At 40.2% G+C, this 20,331-nt stretch overlaps 4 protein-coding genes across 4 annotated transcripts in view; all 4 read left to right on the top strand.

Moving 5' to 3' along the window:
- The window catches only part of LOC307013548 (uncharacterized protein), a gene marked incomplete at its 3' end in the record, with an annotated part of 315,140 nt that overhangs the window by 273,864 nt on the left and 20,945 nt on the right, over nt 1-20,331 (top strand). The window lies entirely within an intron of this gene.
- On the top strand, nt 979-18,742 carry LOC307047487 (uncharacterized protein; the record flags this gene model as incomplete). Its single annotated transcript, XM_079694488.1, has 3 exons — nt 979-1,462; nt 17,202-17,380; nt 18,719-18,742. Exons 1-3 carry the CDS (start codon nt 1,270-1,272, stop codon nt 18,740-18,742), a joined length of 396 nt encoding a protein of 131 aa, XP_079550614.1. The 5' UTR covers nt 979-1,269.
- Nucleotides 4,043-6,673, top strand: LOC307046757 (E3 SUMO-protein ligase ZBED1-like). The gene is made up of 2 exons (XM_079693356.1): nt 4,043-5,464; nt 5,658-6,673. Exons 1-2 carry the CDS (start codon nt 4,229-4,231, stop codon nt 6,186-6,188), a joined length of 1,767 nt encoding a protein of 588 aa, XP_079549482.1. The 5' UTR covers nt 4,043-4,228; the 3' UTR covers nt 6,189-6,673.
- LOC307046758 (uncharacterized protein) lies at nt 7,087-13,185 on the top strand. Its single transcript, XM_079693357.1, has 4 exons — nt 7,087-7,384; nt 9,140-9,232; nt 9,505-9,597; nt 12,525-13,185. Exons 2-4 carry the CDS (start codon nt 9,170-9,172, stop codon nt 12,774-12,776), a joined length of 408 nt encoding a protein of 135 aa, XP_079549483.1. The 5' UTR covers nt 7,087-7,384; nt 9,140-9,169; the 3' UTR covers nt 12,777-13,185.

Here is a 20,331-nt window from a genome sequence, read left to right as displayed (position 1 = left end):
TGACGTATGACCTTAAAAAAAAGCCGTTTTTAAGAGCAGAGCTCAAAATTGCTCCTTTCCCTCTGAATTCCTTATGTCTCGTAAAACATATCAAATCCTACATTCACTTTTTTAATTGTAATTTTCAAGCAAGTTTAAGCATAAATGTAGGAAGAAAAAAAACCCTGCAAGATGCTCTTTAAAGGGCAAGGCTATGGTAACAATATTGGATCACTACACAGAAGATGCATGATGAGAAAAAGACTGAGAACAGGTAATAGACTCTGATTTAGCACCACCATCAGGCCTTTTCACTTCCATTTCCGTTTTGTTGTCCGTTTACACTTTAATACCCGCTTATTTTGTCGTTGGTATGTATATTTTAATTAAAAAACCTGCAGCTTATGTTCTTTTTTTCGTTATAGCATTTTATAAATGATAATATTGGTGTTAATGTTCACTTTATTTTAATTTAAGAGGTCATGTATATTTAAGTTATATTTATTTTTGATTTATGAATGTTCCATTCAATATTAAAAAGGCATGTACACCATAAAAGATGACTATTGAGATCTATTGTCAGGAATGTTAGTGTTATATCAAATAGTGAATTCTACTGCAGCAGAATGTTGCACGTCTGCACAGTGTTATATGTTCACCGCTCAGTGTCAGTAAATATTGTGTGGTGAGTATTGGACTACAAGATAGATGCAAGCCTGTACAGGTGGAGTTATTTAAAGCATAAATGAGTCAGTTGGGTTCTGGAGGTGTGGTTACAGCATTGTGCTTGGTTGGCGTGGCCCAATGTGATATCTTTTCATGGGGCCCAAAATCCCTGGCGGTGCCACTGGGAATAGAAGGTGAGGGGGTAAGAGCTAAACAACACAATGGTATAATTCCACACGTGGCGATATGATGATATGGTGATACACTCTCTTGTACAGTAGGTGGCGGTATGCACCTTAAAGCTGTTTGCAGTCCGCCAAAAACCAAGAGAAGAAGAAGAAGAACCTGGATCCATGTGGCGTCTCGTAGCTACGGTTCTCTCTCTCTGTGTGTTCCTGAGAAAGTGTGTGTGAGCTCCAGCACTACTGATCCATCATCTGTGTGTCTGGATAAACCTCTGAATGGACTGTGTGCTCTTTTTTCTGGAGCGTTTACCTCGGACTATAGGAGCTAGCTTAGCATGCTAGCTGGAAACACGTTAGCAACACTAGTCAGATTGAGAGTTTGACGGAGAGAGAAACGGTGTGTTTAACGGAGTCTGCAGGGAAAGGTGATCTAGGAAACATGAGTAAAGTCCAAATGCTGCTGTCGTTGAAGAAGCAGCGAGTCACTGCTGCTGATGAAGAGATGTTTGCTCTGTTTGAACAAACAATAGCAGAGCTCGAGGAGGAGCTGTCTCTTTCCAAAGAGGAGAACAAGAGACTCCAGAAACTACTGGACGCTGTTTTACAGCCTCAGCTTCGGATCCACAGAGCAGGTCTGTTCCCTTTACCCTTAATTAACACTTTACACTCTTCAGTAGCACTTTATTATCACATTAATAACACTTTAGACCCTTTATCAGCACTTGCTGCAGGTAGTACATCCTGAAGTAAAAGTACAAACACCACACTGAAAATACTCCATCACAAGTTAAAGTACTGCATTCATATCTTAAGTAAAAGTATGTAAGTATTATTAGACACATGTACTTTATTATAATAATTAAAATGTATTATGGAAGAGCAAACCTACCAAAATAAATATATTTATAAAAATACATACATTGAAGAATATGCCATTTAATGTACTGATTTAAATATGACCCATGCATGTGGGCATGTTGGTTAAATGTGACATACATTGATACTTTGGTTTTAATGTGCTTCTTTATTCACCTTTTCTTTTTAAATGTGTAAAAGCAAATAAAAACAAATACTTTGGATTAATTCAAATTGCGGGAGAATAATTCATAAAGAAATGAATGAATAAATATTAGGGATGCTCCGATCCTCCTATCGGCCGATACTCACTCTCTACCGATCGATCGCAAAACAAGCTCGCCAAAATGGCTTCACCAGTGTGGCAGTATTTTAAGGTGTCCGAAAAGGACAATAAAATAGCGGTATGCAACGTGTGTGAAACAGAAATCCTGCAGCTCCACCCGCTGTGACGGACCGGTAAGCGGAGCGAAACACACACTAACGGCCCGTCCATACAGCGGCGTGCGTTGACGCTTGCCGGCGGGCGTGTCTGACACTCGACCACCAACCAATCACATGAATCTCCCGCCCCTGACACACAAGCAGCGGTTTGATTGGCTAGAGCTTGTACTGGCATATGATTCGATTGGCTGACGCTTCTGCTGTGGCGTCAAAAGTTGAGAAATGTTCAACTTTTGAAGCTTCGGTGGAAGCTTCAGCCAATCAAATCCCATTTATGCAAATCTGCTAGTACAAATATTAGCCAATCCATCCGCGTGTATGCTGGGAGGGACACACTACAGGTCATTTCCTCATATTCCCAAAAATGGAGGAGAAATGAGTCATAGCGGTAGGGAATCACCCGATCTTGTACGATCAGTCCCTGTTCACCTACCGGGATACAAACCGGAGGAGCAATACATGGAGGGAGGTAGGGCTGTCCCGAATACCATTTTTCGGGCTCCGGATATTCGGTAGTAATCAGCAGCGAATATTTGGTGCGGAGAGATTTTTCTTTTCTTTTTGTATACATTTTCTCAAAAAAAGATTTTTTTCAAATAAAATTTTTTTTTTCAAAAAGGTTTCATAACACGCTCCGAGACACCTGACAACACGCTGTTAAGCAAAAACGCAGAAAGAGCATACTATTATGATTTATATTTATTTATTGTCTCAGTACTCGCAAACATTAAAACTAAATGTGTCCTCTGTAGGGTAACTGTAGGGTCTGCTGTATTGTTGAGGATGTTGATGGCTGGGATGCGTGGGGATGCACCTATGGTCACAAGTTATTATTAGACTGAGCTACTCAACTTTATGCCAATAATTGCCTTAGCCCCAGATGTTCCCACATTACTCCTATTATTTTCACTATTCGGATAAAATTAAAAAGCTAATATAAAAAAACAATTTGGTTGCTTGCAACTATTTTCCAAGCAAAGTAAGTGCACGTTTTTATCATGTGTAACGTTACTGTTTAAACGGCGGATAAAGCAGCTTCACCATGGCAACTTGACAACAGCTAAGCTAAGCTAGGCTATTACTTACAGCATCCAGGTGAGTTCAGAGTTGTTGTGCCACCGTGGTAGGCCAGTTTCTTATCGCATATTTGGCACATATTCTTCTTACCGTCTTCCAATTTAAAATGGTCCCACACAGCTGAAGTCTTCTGCATTTTGTGGGTCAAACGAGGGGAAGGGAGGTGAAGCGTGCCGTTTGCGTTCGTGTCTGTGAGTGAACGCGATGTCAGGAGCACAGGCTGAGATTGTATATATTTCCGAATTTTAACAGTGCAATTCAAAAGTATAAATATAGTATAAGAATATGGCAATTCGCCTTTTATTAATAGCATACATTTAGAAAAAGAAAAAAAAACGAATATCCGAATAATGAAATTGAAACCCGAATAGTTGGCCAACGAACGAATATTCGAATATTCGGGTACAGCCCTTGAGGGAGGTGGCAGAGACAGTGGGTGAAACTGGTAGGTTTTCGCCTGTTTGTGGAGTTTATATCCAGTTTACTTTGTAAACTGTATGCCGGGGCGGGAGATTCATGTGATTGGTTGTTGGTCGCGCTGCTCGCGAGAACTCCCCAAACTTCAGACACGCCCACCACTAAGCTTAAACGCACGCCGCTGTGTGGACGGGCCGTAAGAGTTAGACCTAACACACTTAGCTATTTTATCTACCTCTGGAACAAGCTAAACTAGTTATAAATATGTTTATTCTTCACTGTCGGGTCACTCATTACTGGATCAGTGAGCTGCATGAGATACTGACACACTCAAAAAACTGACTTTTTGGTGTAGTAAAATATATTTAATTAACCGTCGTACTTTTTACATGGTAATATCAAGATTCACAAAGAACTAGGGATGTTAACGGTTAATCGACTATCGATTAATTGTCGAAAAGAATTTACTCGATTAAATTAAATTAATTGTGACTAATTGAACATTGTAATCTAAGACCGTTTCCCACAGGACGTACTTGAACGTGACCCGAGATTCTCGCGAGACCTGTCACAAACTTGAGGCGGCAAAAAAACTAAAACAAACAATGATGAGGCGGTCAAAACGGAGTGGAGTGTGGGAGCATTTTAGATTAATTAACGATGAAAAAGACGCACAATGCAAACTTTGCGGTGCTACATTTAAATACAACAGCTCTACAAGTTCGTTAAGATACCACCTGAACAACTTGCATGTAACGTTAGCCATTCCGTCGCCTTCACAACCTACAATTGCTGCTGTGCTGGGAAGGCGAGTATGCGACCAAAGAAAAGCAGACGGCATTACTCAGAGAATTTGCGGGATGATTGAAAGAGATATAATGCCAATTAGCACCACCGAGGCCGAGGGATTTCGGGAGCTGATACAATTCATGGAGCCAGGATATAACATCCCTTCGCGAGCGACCGTGACTTCCAACTTGGAAGCACGCTACGAAATTAAGAAGGCTAAGCTAAAAACATGTTTGTCCGCGGCTAATGTGGCTCTGACGACGGATTGTTGGACAGCACTGACTACAGAAAGCTACATCACGATTACTTGCCACTATATTGAAAACGACTGGCAGGTAAAGTCGGCAGTCCTTCTTACGGAGAGCTTATCCGAGAGACATACAGCTGATAATTTAGCTGCCAAACTGAACCAGGCTGTGGAGTCATGGGGACTCACCGGCCGTGTAGTAGCCTGTGTGCACGACAACGCTCGGAACATTGTTTCAGCAAACAACCCCGCACGAGTCAGTTGGAAATCAGTGTGTTGCTTTGCTCATACTTTAAATCTGGCCGTCAATGACGGATTCGCTGCTGCTGGTGTCAACCGAGTAATTGGAGCTGCTGGCAGGCTGGTCAAGCACTTCAATCACAGCACACCAGCAACGAAAGCGCTAGAAGCAAAACAAAGACAAATGCAGCTACCAGCTCATCGGCTCATTCAGTCCTGTAAGACCAGGTGGAACTCTGTACATGCGATGTTTGGCAGACTCGTAGAACAGCGATGGGCCGTGTGTGCTGTGCTAACAGACCGCTCAGAGACCAAGCTTTCAGATGCGAGGACGCTGGAATTGAGAGACGACTTCTGGCAGCTTATGGAGGACATAGCGCCAGCACTAGAGGCTCTCCAATGTGCAACTACTGTAATGTCAGCAGAGACGGAGGTATCCATATCCAACACGTACCCCATCACATTTAGTCTGATTAACACGCATCTGAAGATGGCAAATGGAGACAGCAACAGAGTGGCGGAATTCAAATCTAAAGTGCGCACTTCGTTGGGGGAACGGATGAAGGTAAGCTATGGCCATTAATTAATTAAACTCTTCGATCACATTTGAGCTATATAACAGATTATGGGGTGAATCACTTATCACCAACACATTGTCACAGTGTAAACTGCGTTTTTATGCAGTTGTACCCTTGTCATGTCAAACCTTATTAAATAAAACTCTAATGCTAGCTTTCTCCTTTATTTAATTTTAACAGGTTGAGTCTGAAGACCTCACATCAACAACACCAATGATAGCAACGATGCTGGACCCACGGCATAAGCACCTGGGATTTCTAAGCCCAGCAAGCAGGATCTCAGCTAATACCAAACTGCTTGAACTGGCTATGGAACATGTGGACTCCACATCAACAAATGAAGCCACCACTGGAGATGATGTGCCAGTCCAGGGAGCTACACTTCAGAGACACACTTCTGCTATGACTCTTCTACTGGGTGAAAACTATACCACCAGCAGCAACGATGACATTAAAGAGGAAGTGGACATGTTTCTGAAGGATGCCTCACCACTCCTTGATTCCAGTCCCACAGAATGGTGGAAAGTCAATGAAGGAAGATTTCCGAGGCTGGCAAATGTGGCACGACGATATCTGTGCATACCGGGCACGTCTGTCCCATCAGAACGTGTATTCTCAGCAGCTGGCCTGACTGTAAACAGGCTGCGCACACGACTTACTCCTGACCACGTTAATATGCTTATTTTCTTGAACAAAAATAGAGGGGTCTAGGTCAGGAGCCTATTCAAAACACATTGAGACAGGAATGTTTTTGTTTCAGGAGAGGTAGCCTATATCTTCATTTGAGTGTTCTAAGGGTCGCCCTCTAATGTTACTGTCACCTTCCTCAGGGATGATTTAAGTTGTGTTCAGAATATATTTGAAGTTTCCAGGGCTAGTTATCTTACTGTTACCTTTCTCAGACCAAAGGGGATTATAAATGCTGCTGCTAATGTTTCAAGTTTTACATATGTAGTTAACCAGATTATAATTTGTAGGCTTAATATTGTGTAGGCTAGGCCTACCCATATTGTTTAGATTTCTATTTAAAATTAATTTTATTTTGCTTAATGTTTCACATGCGACAGGTGAGCCAGTGCACAATTATTTTTTTATGTATTTGAATTTTCTGTGCTTAATTTATTTTGTTAAACTACATAAATGCCATTATCTGCACATTATCCTAACTGGTACAATAAAACATCAATTGTGCAATATAGCATGCATTTTTATTCAGTAAATAAGCAATATTTACATTACATTACATTACATTACATTACATTGCATTTAGCTGACGCTTTTATCCAAAGCGACTTACAATAAGTGCATTCGACCAGGAAGATACAACCTTTAAGAAAACAGAATCATATAAGTCCATCAGGTTTCATAGAGCCAAACATTTCAAGTGCTACTCAACTGGCATTTAGAAAGCCAGCCCTTTATTAGTATATAAGTGCTTTGTTAGTAATTCTATCGCTATTTAGCTTTTTATGTTAAAGACACTATCGATACAGTGAGAAATTTACATTCTCAGGAAAAAAGCCGTTTATATCAGTTAATCGTTAATCGATCGATAAGGTCAATCAACTAATGATTAATGAATTAATCGATAATTTGCATCCCTACAAAGAACTAAACATTTTTTAAGTAACATTTTAAATCTATACACCTTTTGTTCATGTAATACATTTACAGTGTGGGAGGAGTATGTTTTATTATATATTTACTCATACTATTTAAATTATTTATAGTCACTGCTCATAAACCTTAAAATACTAAGTAGATGTTCATCTAAAACCATAGTAGCTTTTTGAATCCGCGCATGTGTCTTGACAAGACAAGATACCCGCGATTTTGGACGACGGTTCAGTTGGGTTTGCACTTTGAAGGCTGTCGGAGGAGCTACAGGGCTGGAAAAACAAGTGTTGGTAAGTTATTGTCTCTCTGTTAAAGACTTATGATAATATGTGTCTTTGTGCATAATAGCCTGATTCGTGTTTGCTTGAACCATGTTAACGTTTCTGTGCATTAGCTCACAAAGTTGAGAGATTATGTTTTAGATATGTTACGTGCTTAGCTAGCTAACATTAACTGTAATTTACCAGATAATTAAAAAAAAACACTCACATGAACCTAAAGAAGGTTCCACGTTTTATTTCACGTCTATAAAACTAAGGGCATAACAGTTGGAATAGCATTGTCAAAAGCAGAGGAGAGGAAAAGTAATGTTAGCTGAGTTAGCGTTAGCCACAGTTTTCCAAAATTAGCTTTGTCATCCTATTTTTTTAAACATTCAAAAAAATATGTACAGAAACCGAAGAGGTGACAGTGCTTGCATTATGCCAAAGACGTCAATCTATTGTGTTGTATAGATATATTAGCTACTGAAATTAGCATGCTAACTGTCTAGCCCTTGCATGTCCTGATTTGTAGTACCACTTCTTACTCGAGAGGCGATAGAGAGTCACTGTAGCGTCAGTCTGCCCCAACATGAGAGGACAAAGAAGTCGAGTTGGCCAGAAGGCTTGTCCTGCGCGTTTTGAAAGTAGTTTAATGTATTAACGTTAGTGGCAGACACAAAAAAAACAATAAACGGACCAAGCAATCCCAAATGAAGCTAATTCACAGTAAACACACACACACGGCTTAAAATGTCTTATTATATTGTTTGTTTTTTTTACAGTAAGTGAAAGTATTTTTTCTGCCGTTGGAGACCTGTGAGTCAGTCACTAATTATAATCCAGTGATATAATACATATTATTGTCGAAGGAGCCATTCTGCATAATGACTACTTTTTTTTTTTTTAAACAATATGTTTATTCATTTTTCATTCTTTTAAACAAGACACACCATCCCTTACAAAACGTACGACAACAACACATTAAAATAAAACAAATTATGTGAAAGACAAAGAAAATACATTACAAAAATTAAATTGAAATATAAAATATATTATAAAAATAAGACATTAATTAAATTAAAATTAAATTGAGCAGTAGCAACATTATCCTAAAAAGTGTACATAGTCACAGCAGTTTAAGAAGTACTTTACTTTTCCATTCAACCAGATCGCTCTCATGGATTCCCATTGTTATTTCTTAGCATGTTTGACACGTTAACATCGCCCAACAGTTGAGTAAACGGCCCCCAAACCCTATCGTAGGTTTCATTTTTCCTTTTCAGAATATACGTTATCTTTTCCATACAACAACAATTACTAATTTCCCTCAGCCATTGGCCCACGTGTGGCCTCTGAGTGTTCTTCCATGACAAGGCAATCGAGCGTTTTGCTTGGAGTAAACACATGTTTATGAGATTATTTTTATTCTTTGTTATGACTGGGGTGGAGGGGTAAAGTCCCAAAATAAACAATTTAGGATCAAGTGGTATTTTAACATCTAGCATTTTGTGAATTATTTGTGAGATCTCGCACCAGAAAGTTCCTTTCTCTTTGCACTCCCACATGCAGTGAAAAAGTGTCCCTTTAGACTGTTCACACTTAGTACATATATCTGGAATGTTATTATTAAACTGATGTAATCTCACAGGTGTTATGTACGTGCTCATCAACCAGTTGTGTTGTAGCAATCTTAATCTGGTATTCACAGTTTGTCTATGTGCCTCAGTACATATCACACCCCAGTCATCCAAGGAAATATCCTCCTGTATATCTCCCTTCCAGGCCCACGACACACCAAAACGTATTGCCCTGATGAAGGCCAAGGGAGGAGTCCTCGGGACCAAGCTGAGGCCGTTCCTGGATAAACTGAGTCAGGTATGCTTGTTCAAAATTGTGCATGATCACATTTTTTTCAAGGAAGACAGACCTCACTCACACACACATCGCCCAATGCTTACACATATACAGCACACATCCTGACACTCGGTGGTTTAAATGCACCGGCATGGTCCATCTTTCCATGGCGCTTACTCAGTTTGCTCAAATCACTCCTCCTCGCACATGTATGCTCTTGTTTTCTTCCTTGAAAGTCTATTGTGTATGAATATTAGTTCAGTATTGATGACACAATATTAATCTCTTTACAGAAGCAAAGCATTGACATGAGGCGTGACTCTGTCATCCGCAGCCTCATACTCTACCTTGGCGAAAAACAACAGGATCTTTTTGAAGATTGCCTGGTAAAGCATGATTTTTTTTTTTAAATGACACTGTTGTAACATTTTAATGTTAAAACAGGAGGTCTTTAGAGGGAGATGGCAGCTCAACAGTTTATGTCATATAAAAGTGGTTTACATCATCTTACATCATCCAAGAACTTGGAGTTTCAGGCACTGCACTTTCCCTCCTCACCTCATACCTCAACGACCGCACCTACAGGGTTACTTGGAGAGGGTCCAAGTCCGACCCTTGTCAATTAACTACAGGGGTCCCTCAGGGCTCGGTTCTTGGTCCCCTCCTCTTCTCCCTGTACACAAACTCGCTCGGGTCTGTCATTAGCCCGCATGGTTTTTCATACCACTGCTACGCTGACGACACCCAACTAATTCTGTCCTTTCCCCGCTCAGAGACCCAGGTCGTCGCACGCATCTCTGCTTGCCTAGCAGACATCTCTCGGTGGATGTCTGCTCATCACCTCAAGCTCAACCTTGACAAGACTGAACTGCTCTTCCTTCCGGGAAAAGATTGTCCCACTCTTGACCTAACAATCAACATCGGCACCTCTGTTGTTTCCCCGACTCAGACTGCAAGGAATCTGGGTGTGGTCCTAGATAACAAATTGTCCTTCACTGCAAACATCGCTGCTACAACCCGCTGCTGCAGATACACGCTTTACAACATCAGGAGGATACGTCCCCAGCTGACCCAGACATCAGCGCAGATTCTGGTCCAGGCTCTCGTCATCTCACGCCTCGACTACTGCAACTCCCTCCTGGCTGGTCTACCTGCATGTGCCATCCGACCTCTGCAGCTCATCCAGAATGCAGCGGCTCGTCTGGTCTTCAACCTTCCCAAATTCTCCCACACCACACCGCTCCTCCGCTCCCTTCACTGGCTTCCAGTAACTGCTAGAATCCACTTCAAGACACTGGTACTTGCGTACCATGCTGTGAATGGATCTGGCCCTTCCTACATCCAGGACATGGTTAAACCGTACACCCCAGCACGTGCACTCCGCTCTGCATCAGCCAAACAGCTCGCTGCACCCGCACTGCGAGGGGGACCCAAGTTCCCGTCAGCAAAAACACGTGGGTTTGCTATCCTGGCTCCAAAATGGTGGAATGAGCTCCCCATTGAAATCAGGACAGCAGATAGCTTACACATCTTCCGACGCAAACTGAAAACTCATCTCTTTAGACTCCACTTCGAGCGATAGAATTACTAACAAAGCACTTATATACTAATAAAGGGCTGGCTTTCTAAATGCCAGTTGAGTAGCACTTGAAATGTTTGGCTCTATGAAACCTGATGTACTTATATGATTCTGTTTTCTTAAAGGTTGTATCTTCCTGGTCGAATGCACTTATTGTAAGTCGCTTTGGATAAAAGCGTCAGCTAAATGCAATGTAATGGAAGCTGGGTAAACATTTTCTAGTCACAAATCTATTCTAAACATAGTTTATTATTTAAATTAATTAAATTGTAATGTTTTCAGTGCATTACGGCTCAGAACATTGGTCCAAGTATTTGAGAGATGCTATCCTGCTCTATTATGTCCCTTAACTTGTTGCAGCAATTTTTGTGTTGATACCATTTAATACACAGACTTGCTGCTAAATGTAAGCATATTAACCACTCGAGAATTGCCAAATATGGTCAAAAATTCCTTCAAAGTATCACATTAGGACATCAAGACATAGAATAATCTATGCTGTGATTTGGAATAGAAAAATCTGAATTCTTTTAAAATGTCTGCAAGAATTGCATTTTTCCGCGATTGGATGGTGAGCACTTCTGTTCTGGAAACTGCTCAGAAACCCCCTTTTTTGTAAATAAACCTAGGAACGCCATACATCCTCTGAAAGCCCTCCGTCTTTAGTTTATGGCTGTGACTATCCTAGAAGCCACCACAGCTCTTTTTATACTGTGAAGTCAATCTTCAAAAAATGGTTTCACTCCAATGGAATGGCTCCTATGGGGCTTAACATCATCACACATGAATATAATTGGGCTCATTGGATCCACATATCCAATTCATGCAATTCCAAGACCCCAGCATGCAAACATATTCAAATACAACGTTTTAAGAAAGGCGAAAACAACACATTTATACTGCATGCACAGAACTGCATGTTTTTCGTCCCAAAATGCATGTGATCAGCATGAAGTGTCCATGTGTGTAAAGAGGAGCCTCGTGGGTATCCAGAGAACACATTTTCATTCAGATATCTTGAGCTTAAAGGTCAGGGGATGACCCCTTTGGATATTGTCATGTCATTTTCCCCTCGCCAAAATGTTGCCTATCTTTGCAACGTTATTTAGCCTCTTTGCTGACCAGCATGACATGGTTGGACAAGGCACCAATGGATTCCTCAGATCCTAGTTTCATATGATATCATCTAGCTTCAGAACTGAGCCCTCTAGAGCAGTGTTTCTCAAACTTTTTCATACCAAGGACAACTTAACCAATAAAAAAACACTCGCGGACCACCTATCTCCACAAATATCAAAAAACACATCGTTTTTCTAGAGCAGATTACCAATTGCCTGATAATGGTACGAACAAGTGGCAACATGTGTGATGAAGGTGTTGCACTGGGCTATTTCATGCAATCAAAAGTGAAACTTAACCTCGTTCCATTCCGGAGATATTCCCGCGAGAGTGCGGAAAACTTTAATTAATTAATTTCAAATGTTACCAATATACTCACGGACCACTAGGGGGCGCTCACGGACCACCAGTGGTCCGCGGACCAAACTATGAGAAGCACTGCTCTAGAGCTTCTGAAAGACAGTACAATTGGCCGGCCCGGATTAGGGCCCTAGGGTCTCAGAGTTAAGGATGGTCTTTAGCACATGTGTTGATTCTGCCCTGATAATGAAGTGACTTTGAATGAATCAAGCATTCTATGTTTCTCACTTCATTGGTCTTGTAAATTGTATCCAGGAGGACAGCCGCAGTGATGCAACGGAACACGTCCTGAAGATCCTGGTTGTCCATGGTGCCAATGGAGAGGATCCAGTGGATGCAGCCCTCCTGCTTGAAGGCAGAGAGATGATGCCAGGATGCGGCAGTACTGCCGAGGCATGCACGCTGCTTATGGGGCTGATTTATGCCTTAAACCTGGCATACCCCCCAACACTGCGCTACTTGAGGTGTTCCAGAAACTTTTTCTCGGACTGGATGGGATTAAGCTGACCCCAAAAGTACAAGCTTTGAAGGTGAACCTGCTGTCTTAAAGACATGGTAAAAAACTATCTTGGATCGTACATCCCAACTGACTTCTTAATATGTAACGTCCACTGTCCATGTTGCAATTGCTCAGTTTCAGGTAGCTGTATCAATCTCTGTCTCCCCCCTCTGCCATTTCTTTCTTTCTCCGTATAAACATTTCTCCCTCTTTCTCTCTCTCACACGGATTACAGTTGTTGCCGTCTATTCATATTCTGTTATGTTTTTTCCCCCTCCTTAAGTAAAGAAACGTTTGTATTGAATGTTTAAAAAGCACCACTCCAAATCTATGATGGAGGAGATTTTAAGTTAATGTAATTATAATGTTAATGTTGCATGCAGTTATTATAATGTTTATGTTGTCGGTTAATAGTGATTCAATTGTTGACAAAATAAAGTTTAATTGTATTGTATTTTAGTTGTGTGATTTCTGCTCAATGTATATTAAATGCATAGATTATTACATTTATTAGGTAACATTTTTCAAAAGTAAATGAGTCACAATTACATAATTAAAGTGAGTAATGTAACTTCAAACAAATGAGTAATTCAACATTTTAAACAGAAAAAATATGATATAATCTACTTATTTACTTCATAACAGTAACTATTACAGATATATAATATTTACTTAATAATTTGATAACAGTGATGTTTCTGTCCATGAAGAAAATAATTAGACTTTACTTAATTAGTTCAAATAAATATAACGTGTAACTTAAACATTATTAAGTAAGAGTTACTTGATATTTTCACAAATGTTACGTCTGGTGATAAGTACATCTTACTTGATACTGGAAAGTAAGTTCTACTTGATATTACAGCAGTAAAATATACTTTAAAAAAGTAAATCAAGTAAATCCTACAAGTCGTTTCTTTCAGCACAGGCTGTCAGGAGAGGGAGAGAGAGAGGGGGAGAGAGAGAGCACTTCCACTCATCTCTCCCCTGTTATTATCCACAGTTAATGTAAACTTGAATAATGTACTTCATTTGAATGTAATAATTATGTTGGTTCTTGTTTGTGGAAGCGCCAGTGAATGAGCCCCATTAACTGAGTTTTAAACATCACTTTAAATGGAAGATCCCCATAGGCCCCGCCCACTCGATCAGATCGGTATATCGGCCGATACTGATTCCGGCGATTGGCGATCGGCCCCAAAATTGGCGACCAGAGCACCCCTAATAAATATGTTCAATAATAAATTAAACACATCTCAAATGTTACTTGATAAAGAATAGGGGTACTAGTACAAAGGTCATTAAGTAATTAAAACATTAATATAAATTAATGTAAAATCTCATCAATCAATTATTGCCAACATGTATTTATAATATATTCTATGTATGTATGTGTATATATATATATACACAGAATATATATATTTTGTGAGAGATATACACGAGTATTAGACGCAGTCAAAAGTTTGGACACATCTTCTCTTTCAACGTTTTTTATTTATTTAAATTGTTTCTACTTTCTAGATTTATACTGAAGACATCAAAACTATAAAATAACACATTAAAGGTGGGGTAGGTAATTTTGGAGAAACCAGCTCGAGTGCGCTAGAATTTGAAAATACACAACCGGAAAAATCTGCCACTTCCTTACAGAGCCCCTCCTCCAACACACACGAACGCGCACATGACCAATGAGGCCACAAGATAAGTTTGTGCACAGATGGAAGGCTGACAGGCAGGTAGGCCATCCAGTTATTTTAGCCGGGCCGGCTCAGATGATTGGTCGTGCTTTTTACAGCACCACGGCTTCCACAGATGACATTTTGTTTATGGATTTTTTGTCAAAGCACTTCAGATATTCATTGCTATCGGGATGTTAAGAGCATTCCATGGAATATAACAAAAAGTGTATCTCGAGCCGGTTTCTCAAACTTACCTACCCCACAGTGGGCGAAAAACTACACGCTTGGGAAGCAAAACTCGGTAGGAACAAATAACAATTGTCCGGTCCCGGGATTGATAAGAGTTGTGAGAACAGGAGGCGAGGCCGAGCACCGCGGACCACAGCTCTCTCTCTCTCTATGCTCCGTATCAGCTGATCCCTGCAGCTCAGCTCAGGGATGCAGCTCAGCTGCAGCTCAGCGTCTCTCTCTTTCAATTGTACATTCTCAAACTGCACCACTTAGAACTAACTAAACAATGCAGAGATTATTTTTATATAATTGTATTCAATAACAGTAAGAAATTAAACAGTATGAAGTGATTTGTGAATAGGAATACAGATTTGACTTAATGTTTTCATAAATATATTTTTCTCCCAGTTTGTCATGGGACTACCTTTCAAAGAACCGGAATCGAGAACCGAAAATAACGGGAATCGAAAAGCAGAACCGGAATCGTTAAAATCCAAACGATACCCTATGTGTGATGCAGTAAAATCTTACCGCTCGCTTACGTTAGCGGTGTCAAAAAAACTGTGAGAAAATGTAAAATACGATGGCGTAGAAGAAGATTCCAGTGGCCCCAGTTTGTGTCCATTCTGGACAAGTGAAAAATGTATTCGGACAAGTAAATTGACAAACTCACTTGTCCATGGAAAACAACTCTCTAAAAACCTTTTCTCACACTGCCCCACTTTTAACTTGAATTATCTAATTAACAAAAAAGTGTTAACAATCCAGAATATGATTTATATTTTGCTGGCTACTGCAGAATGCTGTGGTAGCCATGCTGGTTAAGGGTGCCTTGAATTCTGAATAAATCATCAACAATGACACCAGTAAAGTATCGGACCCCCCCGGTCGAACAAGATCTGAGTACTTCTACTTTTACTGAGTACAAGATCTGAGTACTTCTACTTTTACTCAAGAACAAGATCTGAGTACTTCTACTTTTACTCAAGAACAATATCTGAGTACTTCTACTTGTACTCTGTGCAATGACCCTAACCTCCAGCAGGAGGCGCTGCAGGACGGTGAACTGTCAGTTTTATGTATTATTTCCTCCTTCCTGCCTCAACCTGTTTCTACTCATACATTAATTTAATGAGGTGTAATGCAGTAAACAGGGAGTGTTCACCTGGCGACACACACACACACACACACACACACACACACACACACACACACACACACACACACACACACACACACACACGGAGTGACTTGCAGTGTCACAGGTCAAATCTCCAGGGCACTACAGTGAACACTCGGTCACATCCCATGACCTTGTGGCCAAAATGAGAAATAATAAAAGTCAGTGTTTTAATGCATTTTTTTATTTTCATACCGGGGGGGTCGTCATGAGAGCCAGTCTCATCATGGCGTTCCATGGTTTTTGCGACTGCACTTGAGGATACATTCAAAGTTCTTGACATTTTCAGGATCGACTGGCCTTCATTTCTTAAAGTGATGATGGACGGTCGCTTCTCTTTACTGAGTTGATTGGTTCTTGCTATAATATGGATTACAACAGCAGTCAAATAGAGCTTTCCACTGTGCACTAACTCTACCTCTGCACAACACAACTGATGGTCTCAAACACATTCAGAAGGTCATTCCACACATTGACTCTTGACAAGGAACACCTGTTAATAGAAAACCATTCCAGGTGACGACCTCATGAAGCTGACTGAGAGAAGCCAAGAGTGTGCAAAGCTGTCATCAAGGCAAAAGGGGGCTACTTTGAAGAATCTAAAATAAAAATAATTTTCTTGATTTTTTAACACTTTTTTGTTAACTAGATAATTCCATATGTGTTCTTTCATAGTTTTGATGTCTTCAGTATTAATCTACAAAGTAGAAACACATTTAAAATAATCATGAGAAGGTGTCCAGACTTTTGACTGGTACTGTATATAAAAAAACACATATTTGAATATTTAGCAGGCTTCCTCATCTATAATCATTTATACAGGTGCAACTTTGAACATGTACAGCAGTAAAATGCAACATACAAAATAATCAAGAAACAACATAAATTAAACACTGACAGGGAACATTTTACTGCACCATCATTACTGTTACATAGGAAGGTGCCGTCAAATGTTCTGTTAATACTTGCATACTTTTACTTAGATAAGGTTTGAATACAGGATTTTAATTTGTAACAGAGCATTTTCATTCTATACTGTAGGCGTAGTGTATCTGTGAACGATCCAAAATAGAATTCATTGTTTACATTGTGGCTAGTGCTACGCCAGAAGAAAAAACCCTTTTACATTTTTAACTGGAAGTGGAAAGGGGCTGGGCTACATGAGGTGACTTGAGCCAACAAAAATACACAATAGCTGGGACTAAGAAAGATAATGTGAAAAAATATAAAAACAAAGGCATTAATTAGGGCTGCAAAATGTCCCCCATTGTAATGGTGATGAGATTTTTAAATGCTAACACTTAACAGTTTGTTCTGACTGTGTTTCCTGTTTCCTGCAGACGTCCAGCAGCTGGTGGTGGTTAAAGAAGAGCTTCACCCTGACCAGCAGGAGTGGAGCACCAGTCTGGACCAGGAGGACCCAGAGCCCCCCCCACACATTAAGCAGGAACAGGAGAGAGAGCAGCTTCAGGAGCTGGAGGAGGCTGATATCACCAAGTCCACTTTCACTCCTGACCCTGTGAAGAGTGAAGATGATGAAGAGAAACCTCAGTTCTCTCAGCCTCATCAAAGACAAACTGAACACATGGAAACAGAAGCTGATGGAGAGGACTGTCGAGGACCAGAACCAGCCAGGAACTCAGATCCAGAGAGCCGTTTACAAACAAAGACTGAGGACGACACTGGAGACTCTTCTGAACCTGACACTGGAGACTCTTCTGAATATGACACTGAAGACTCTTCTCAACCTGACACTGAAGACAGTGCTGATTGGAAAGAGACCAGAGAACCTGCCTCAGGCTCAAACTCACTGAAAAATAGACATGAATCTGTCAGTGATCCACGACGTAGTGCTGAAAAGAAACCATTCAGCTGCTCAGTCTGTAAGAAAGCTTTTCCACAGAGTGCAAATTTAAAGTCACACATGAGAATGCACACAGGAGAGAAACCATTCACCTGTACCGTCTGTAAGAAAACCTTTTCACATGGTGGAAATTTAAAGAGACACATGAGAGTCCACACAGGAGAGAAACCATTCAGCTGTATTGTCTGTAAGAAAGCTTTTTCACATAGTGGAAGTCTAAAGGACCACGTGAGAATCCACACAGGAGAGAAACCATTCAGCTGCTCAGTCTGTCAGAAAGCTTTTTCACAGAGTGTAGCTTTAAAGGCACACATGAGAATCCACACAGGAGAGAGACCACACAGCTGCTCAGTCTGTAAGAAAGCTTTTTCACGGAGTGGACATTTAAAGGAACACACGAGAATCCACACAGGAGAGAAACCACACAGCTGCTCAGTCTGTAAGAAAGCTTTTTCACATAGTGGAAGTTTAAAGGACCACATGATAATCCACACAGGAGAGATACCACACAGCTGCTCAGTCTGTAAGAAAGCTTTTTCACGGAGTGGACATTTAAAGTCACACATGAGAATCCACACAGGAGAGAAACCACACAGCTGCTCAGTCTGTAAGAAAGCTTTTTCACAGAATGTAAGTTTAAAGGAACACATGAGAATCCACACAGGAGAGATACCATTCAGCTGCTCAGTCTGTAAGAAAGCTTTTTCACAGAGTGGACATTTAAAGAGACACATGAGAGTCCACACAGGAGAGGAAAAATAGATCTGCAAAGTTTGTGACAAAAGATTTAAATGGCGTAATCGTTTAAGAAGACCAAGTGTGTTGGTAAGGGAATACATTTGTCTATTTTGTATCCTGATGCCGTTACATGTAATACGTTACTCCCTAAGCCTGATTTCACCCACCTGCAACCGATTCGCTAATAATCACAAATGTTTATTTCTTCGACCCCTTGAGACTATTTCTTGTTTAATAATCGTTACATCTCCTCAGGACCAAGTTCCCGTGTTCCCGTGATTTTAGTTTTTTTAAGCAGAGGTCAATATTTTGTACGGCCCTCGGAGGATGTTGAAAAATTGAAATGGCCCTCGAGAGGAAAATATATTGATATATTGACGTAAGTAACTATCTGGGGAAGTTGTGAGGTCATATGTTTTTTTGTTTGTTTTTAGTTTTATCCTTTTAACCTGCAATGCCTTGGTAACTGCATGCAAATTAGCCCATTTTAATTAAGATAAGAAATTAGACAGTACTTTATAGTGTACTAGTTAACATCTAATTTGCATATCAATATGGTAATTGTGATGACGTTACTGGAGGAAGAAAAAGGGCAGGGGCTCAAGCCCACTTTGACGTCATATGTGCACGTGCCTGGTGGGGACATTTATCTTTGTTATCATGCTTCATTTCCAGTTAGTTTTTCAGCTGTTATTAAAAGATCTTTGTGCTCATTATTGTCTCTGTGTGTTTGTGTCCCCGGCTTTCTCTCATTTTAATCTGCACAAACAAACTGAAACTGGTTCATATCACAGTCTGATCCGCGCGGCAGCTTCAGGCAACATGTTTTTCTGCAATAATTGGATTTATTTTAAACCTCACTGAGACGAGTCCTCAAACCAGAGAAGAAACTGCAGAGGAGAAATCTAAGTGAGGATCGGATGTCGAGCAGAAGGGTGGGCAAATAAATACACATGTTCTGACTAAGTTAAACATTTTATTCCTTCCATATGTACTGTACTGCTTTCTAACCTGGTTCATCACAGTATTTACACCTGCATACATCAAATATGTCCCTACGTGTTTGCAAGCTGTTTATCCATCACAGTGTATATATATATTTGCATTATACAGTTATATGTATTTACATTACAGTTTATGTATTTTACCATGAATGTACACCTGTCTACCATAGTCTTATTTGTATCCCTTTATTTGTACTTATATACATTAAAGGTCCCCCATTATTCTATTATTCAACAATATATCACAGGTCTCAGATACAGATACAGAAGCTGTCTCTGATTGGCTGAAACACCAAACAGATCATTGCAGCATCCCATAATCCCCTCTCTTTCAGCTCTGTTTCAAAAAAGTTGATTCTGTGTTTGTAGCTTTAAATGCTAATGAGCTGCTGCTGGCCACGCCCCTCTGAGAGATGATTGGTTTAACCTGTTAAGCCCTGAGCCTGTTTTTCAGGTCTCAGGCTTGTAAATGACATTCCCAGAACAAATGATTGTAACTTCACTTCTAAAAGGGGTAAATTAATCATCTTTTTTCTCACAGCAATGATAAACCTTGGAGTTGGATGTAGAAAAGTCAGATTCAATATAGATGTTTTATTTTAAAGTAAATTCAGATTGTACGAATATATCCGGCAAAAGGAGCCCCGACCAAGTGTTGAGTATAAATGAACACACTCTTCAGAAGGTCGACATATCTGTGTTATAAACCCTGTTATGATTAGCCTTGACTAATATTATACTATTTAGATATTCAGGACTGGTGATTTGCATGACCTGTAAACTGTATCACCACGAAACAAAGAAGCCTTGAAATATTTCACTGTTGAATCTAGAATATATGAATGTTTCATTTCTTGAATGAAA

This window comes from Notothenia rossii (genome assembly GCF_949606895.1).
Source record: "Notothenia rossii genome assembly, chromosome: 7".
NCBI lineage: Eukaryota > Metazoa > Chordata > Actinopteri > Perciformes > Nototheniidae > Notothenia > Notothenia rossii.
Note: the sequence above shows the minus strand (reverse complement) of the source record. Positions and strands in the feature narration are given on the sequence as shown.

Coding starts and splice junctions, on each gene's coding strand:
- LOC307046757 (XM_079693356.1), top strand. CDS start 4,229: ATGATGAGGCGGTCAAAACGGAGTGGAGTGTGGGAGCATTTTAGATTA. Junction 5,465..5,657: donor CGTTGGGGGAACGGATGAAG/GTAAGCTATGGC, acceptor TAATTTTAACAG/GTTGAGTCTGAAGACCTCAC.
- LOC307046758 (XM_079693357.1), top strand. CDS start 9,170: ATGAAGGCCAAGGGAGGAGTCCTCGGGACCAAGCTGAGGCCGTTCCTG. Junction 9,233..9,504: donor TCCTGGATAAACTGAGTCAG/GTATGCTTGTTC, acceptor ATCTCTTTACAG/AAGCAAAGCATTGACATGAG. Junction 9,598..12,524: donor ATCTTTTTGAAGATTGCCTG/GTAAAGCATGAT, acceptor AATTGTATCCAG/GAGGACAGCCGCAGTGATGC.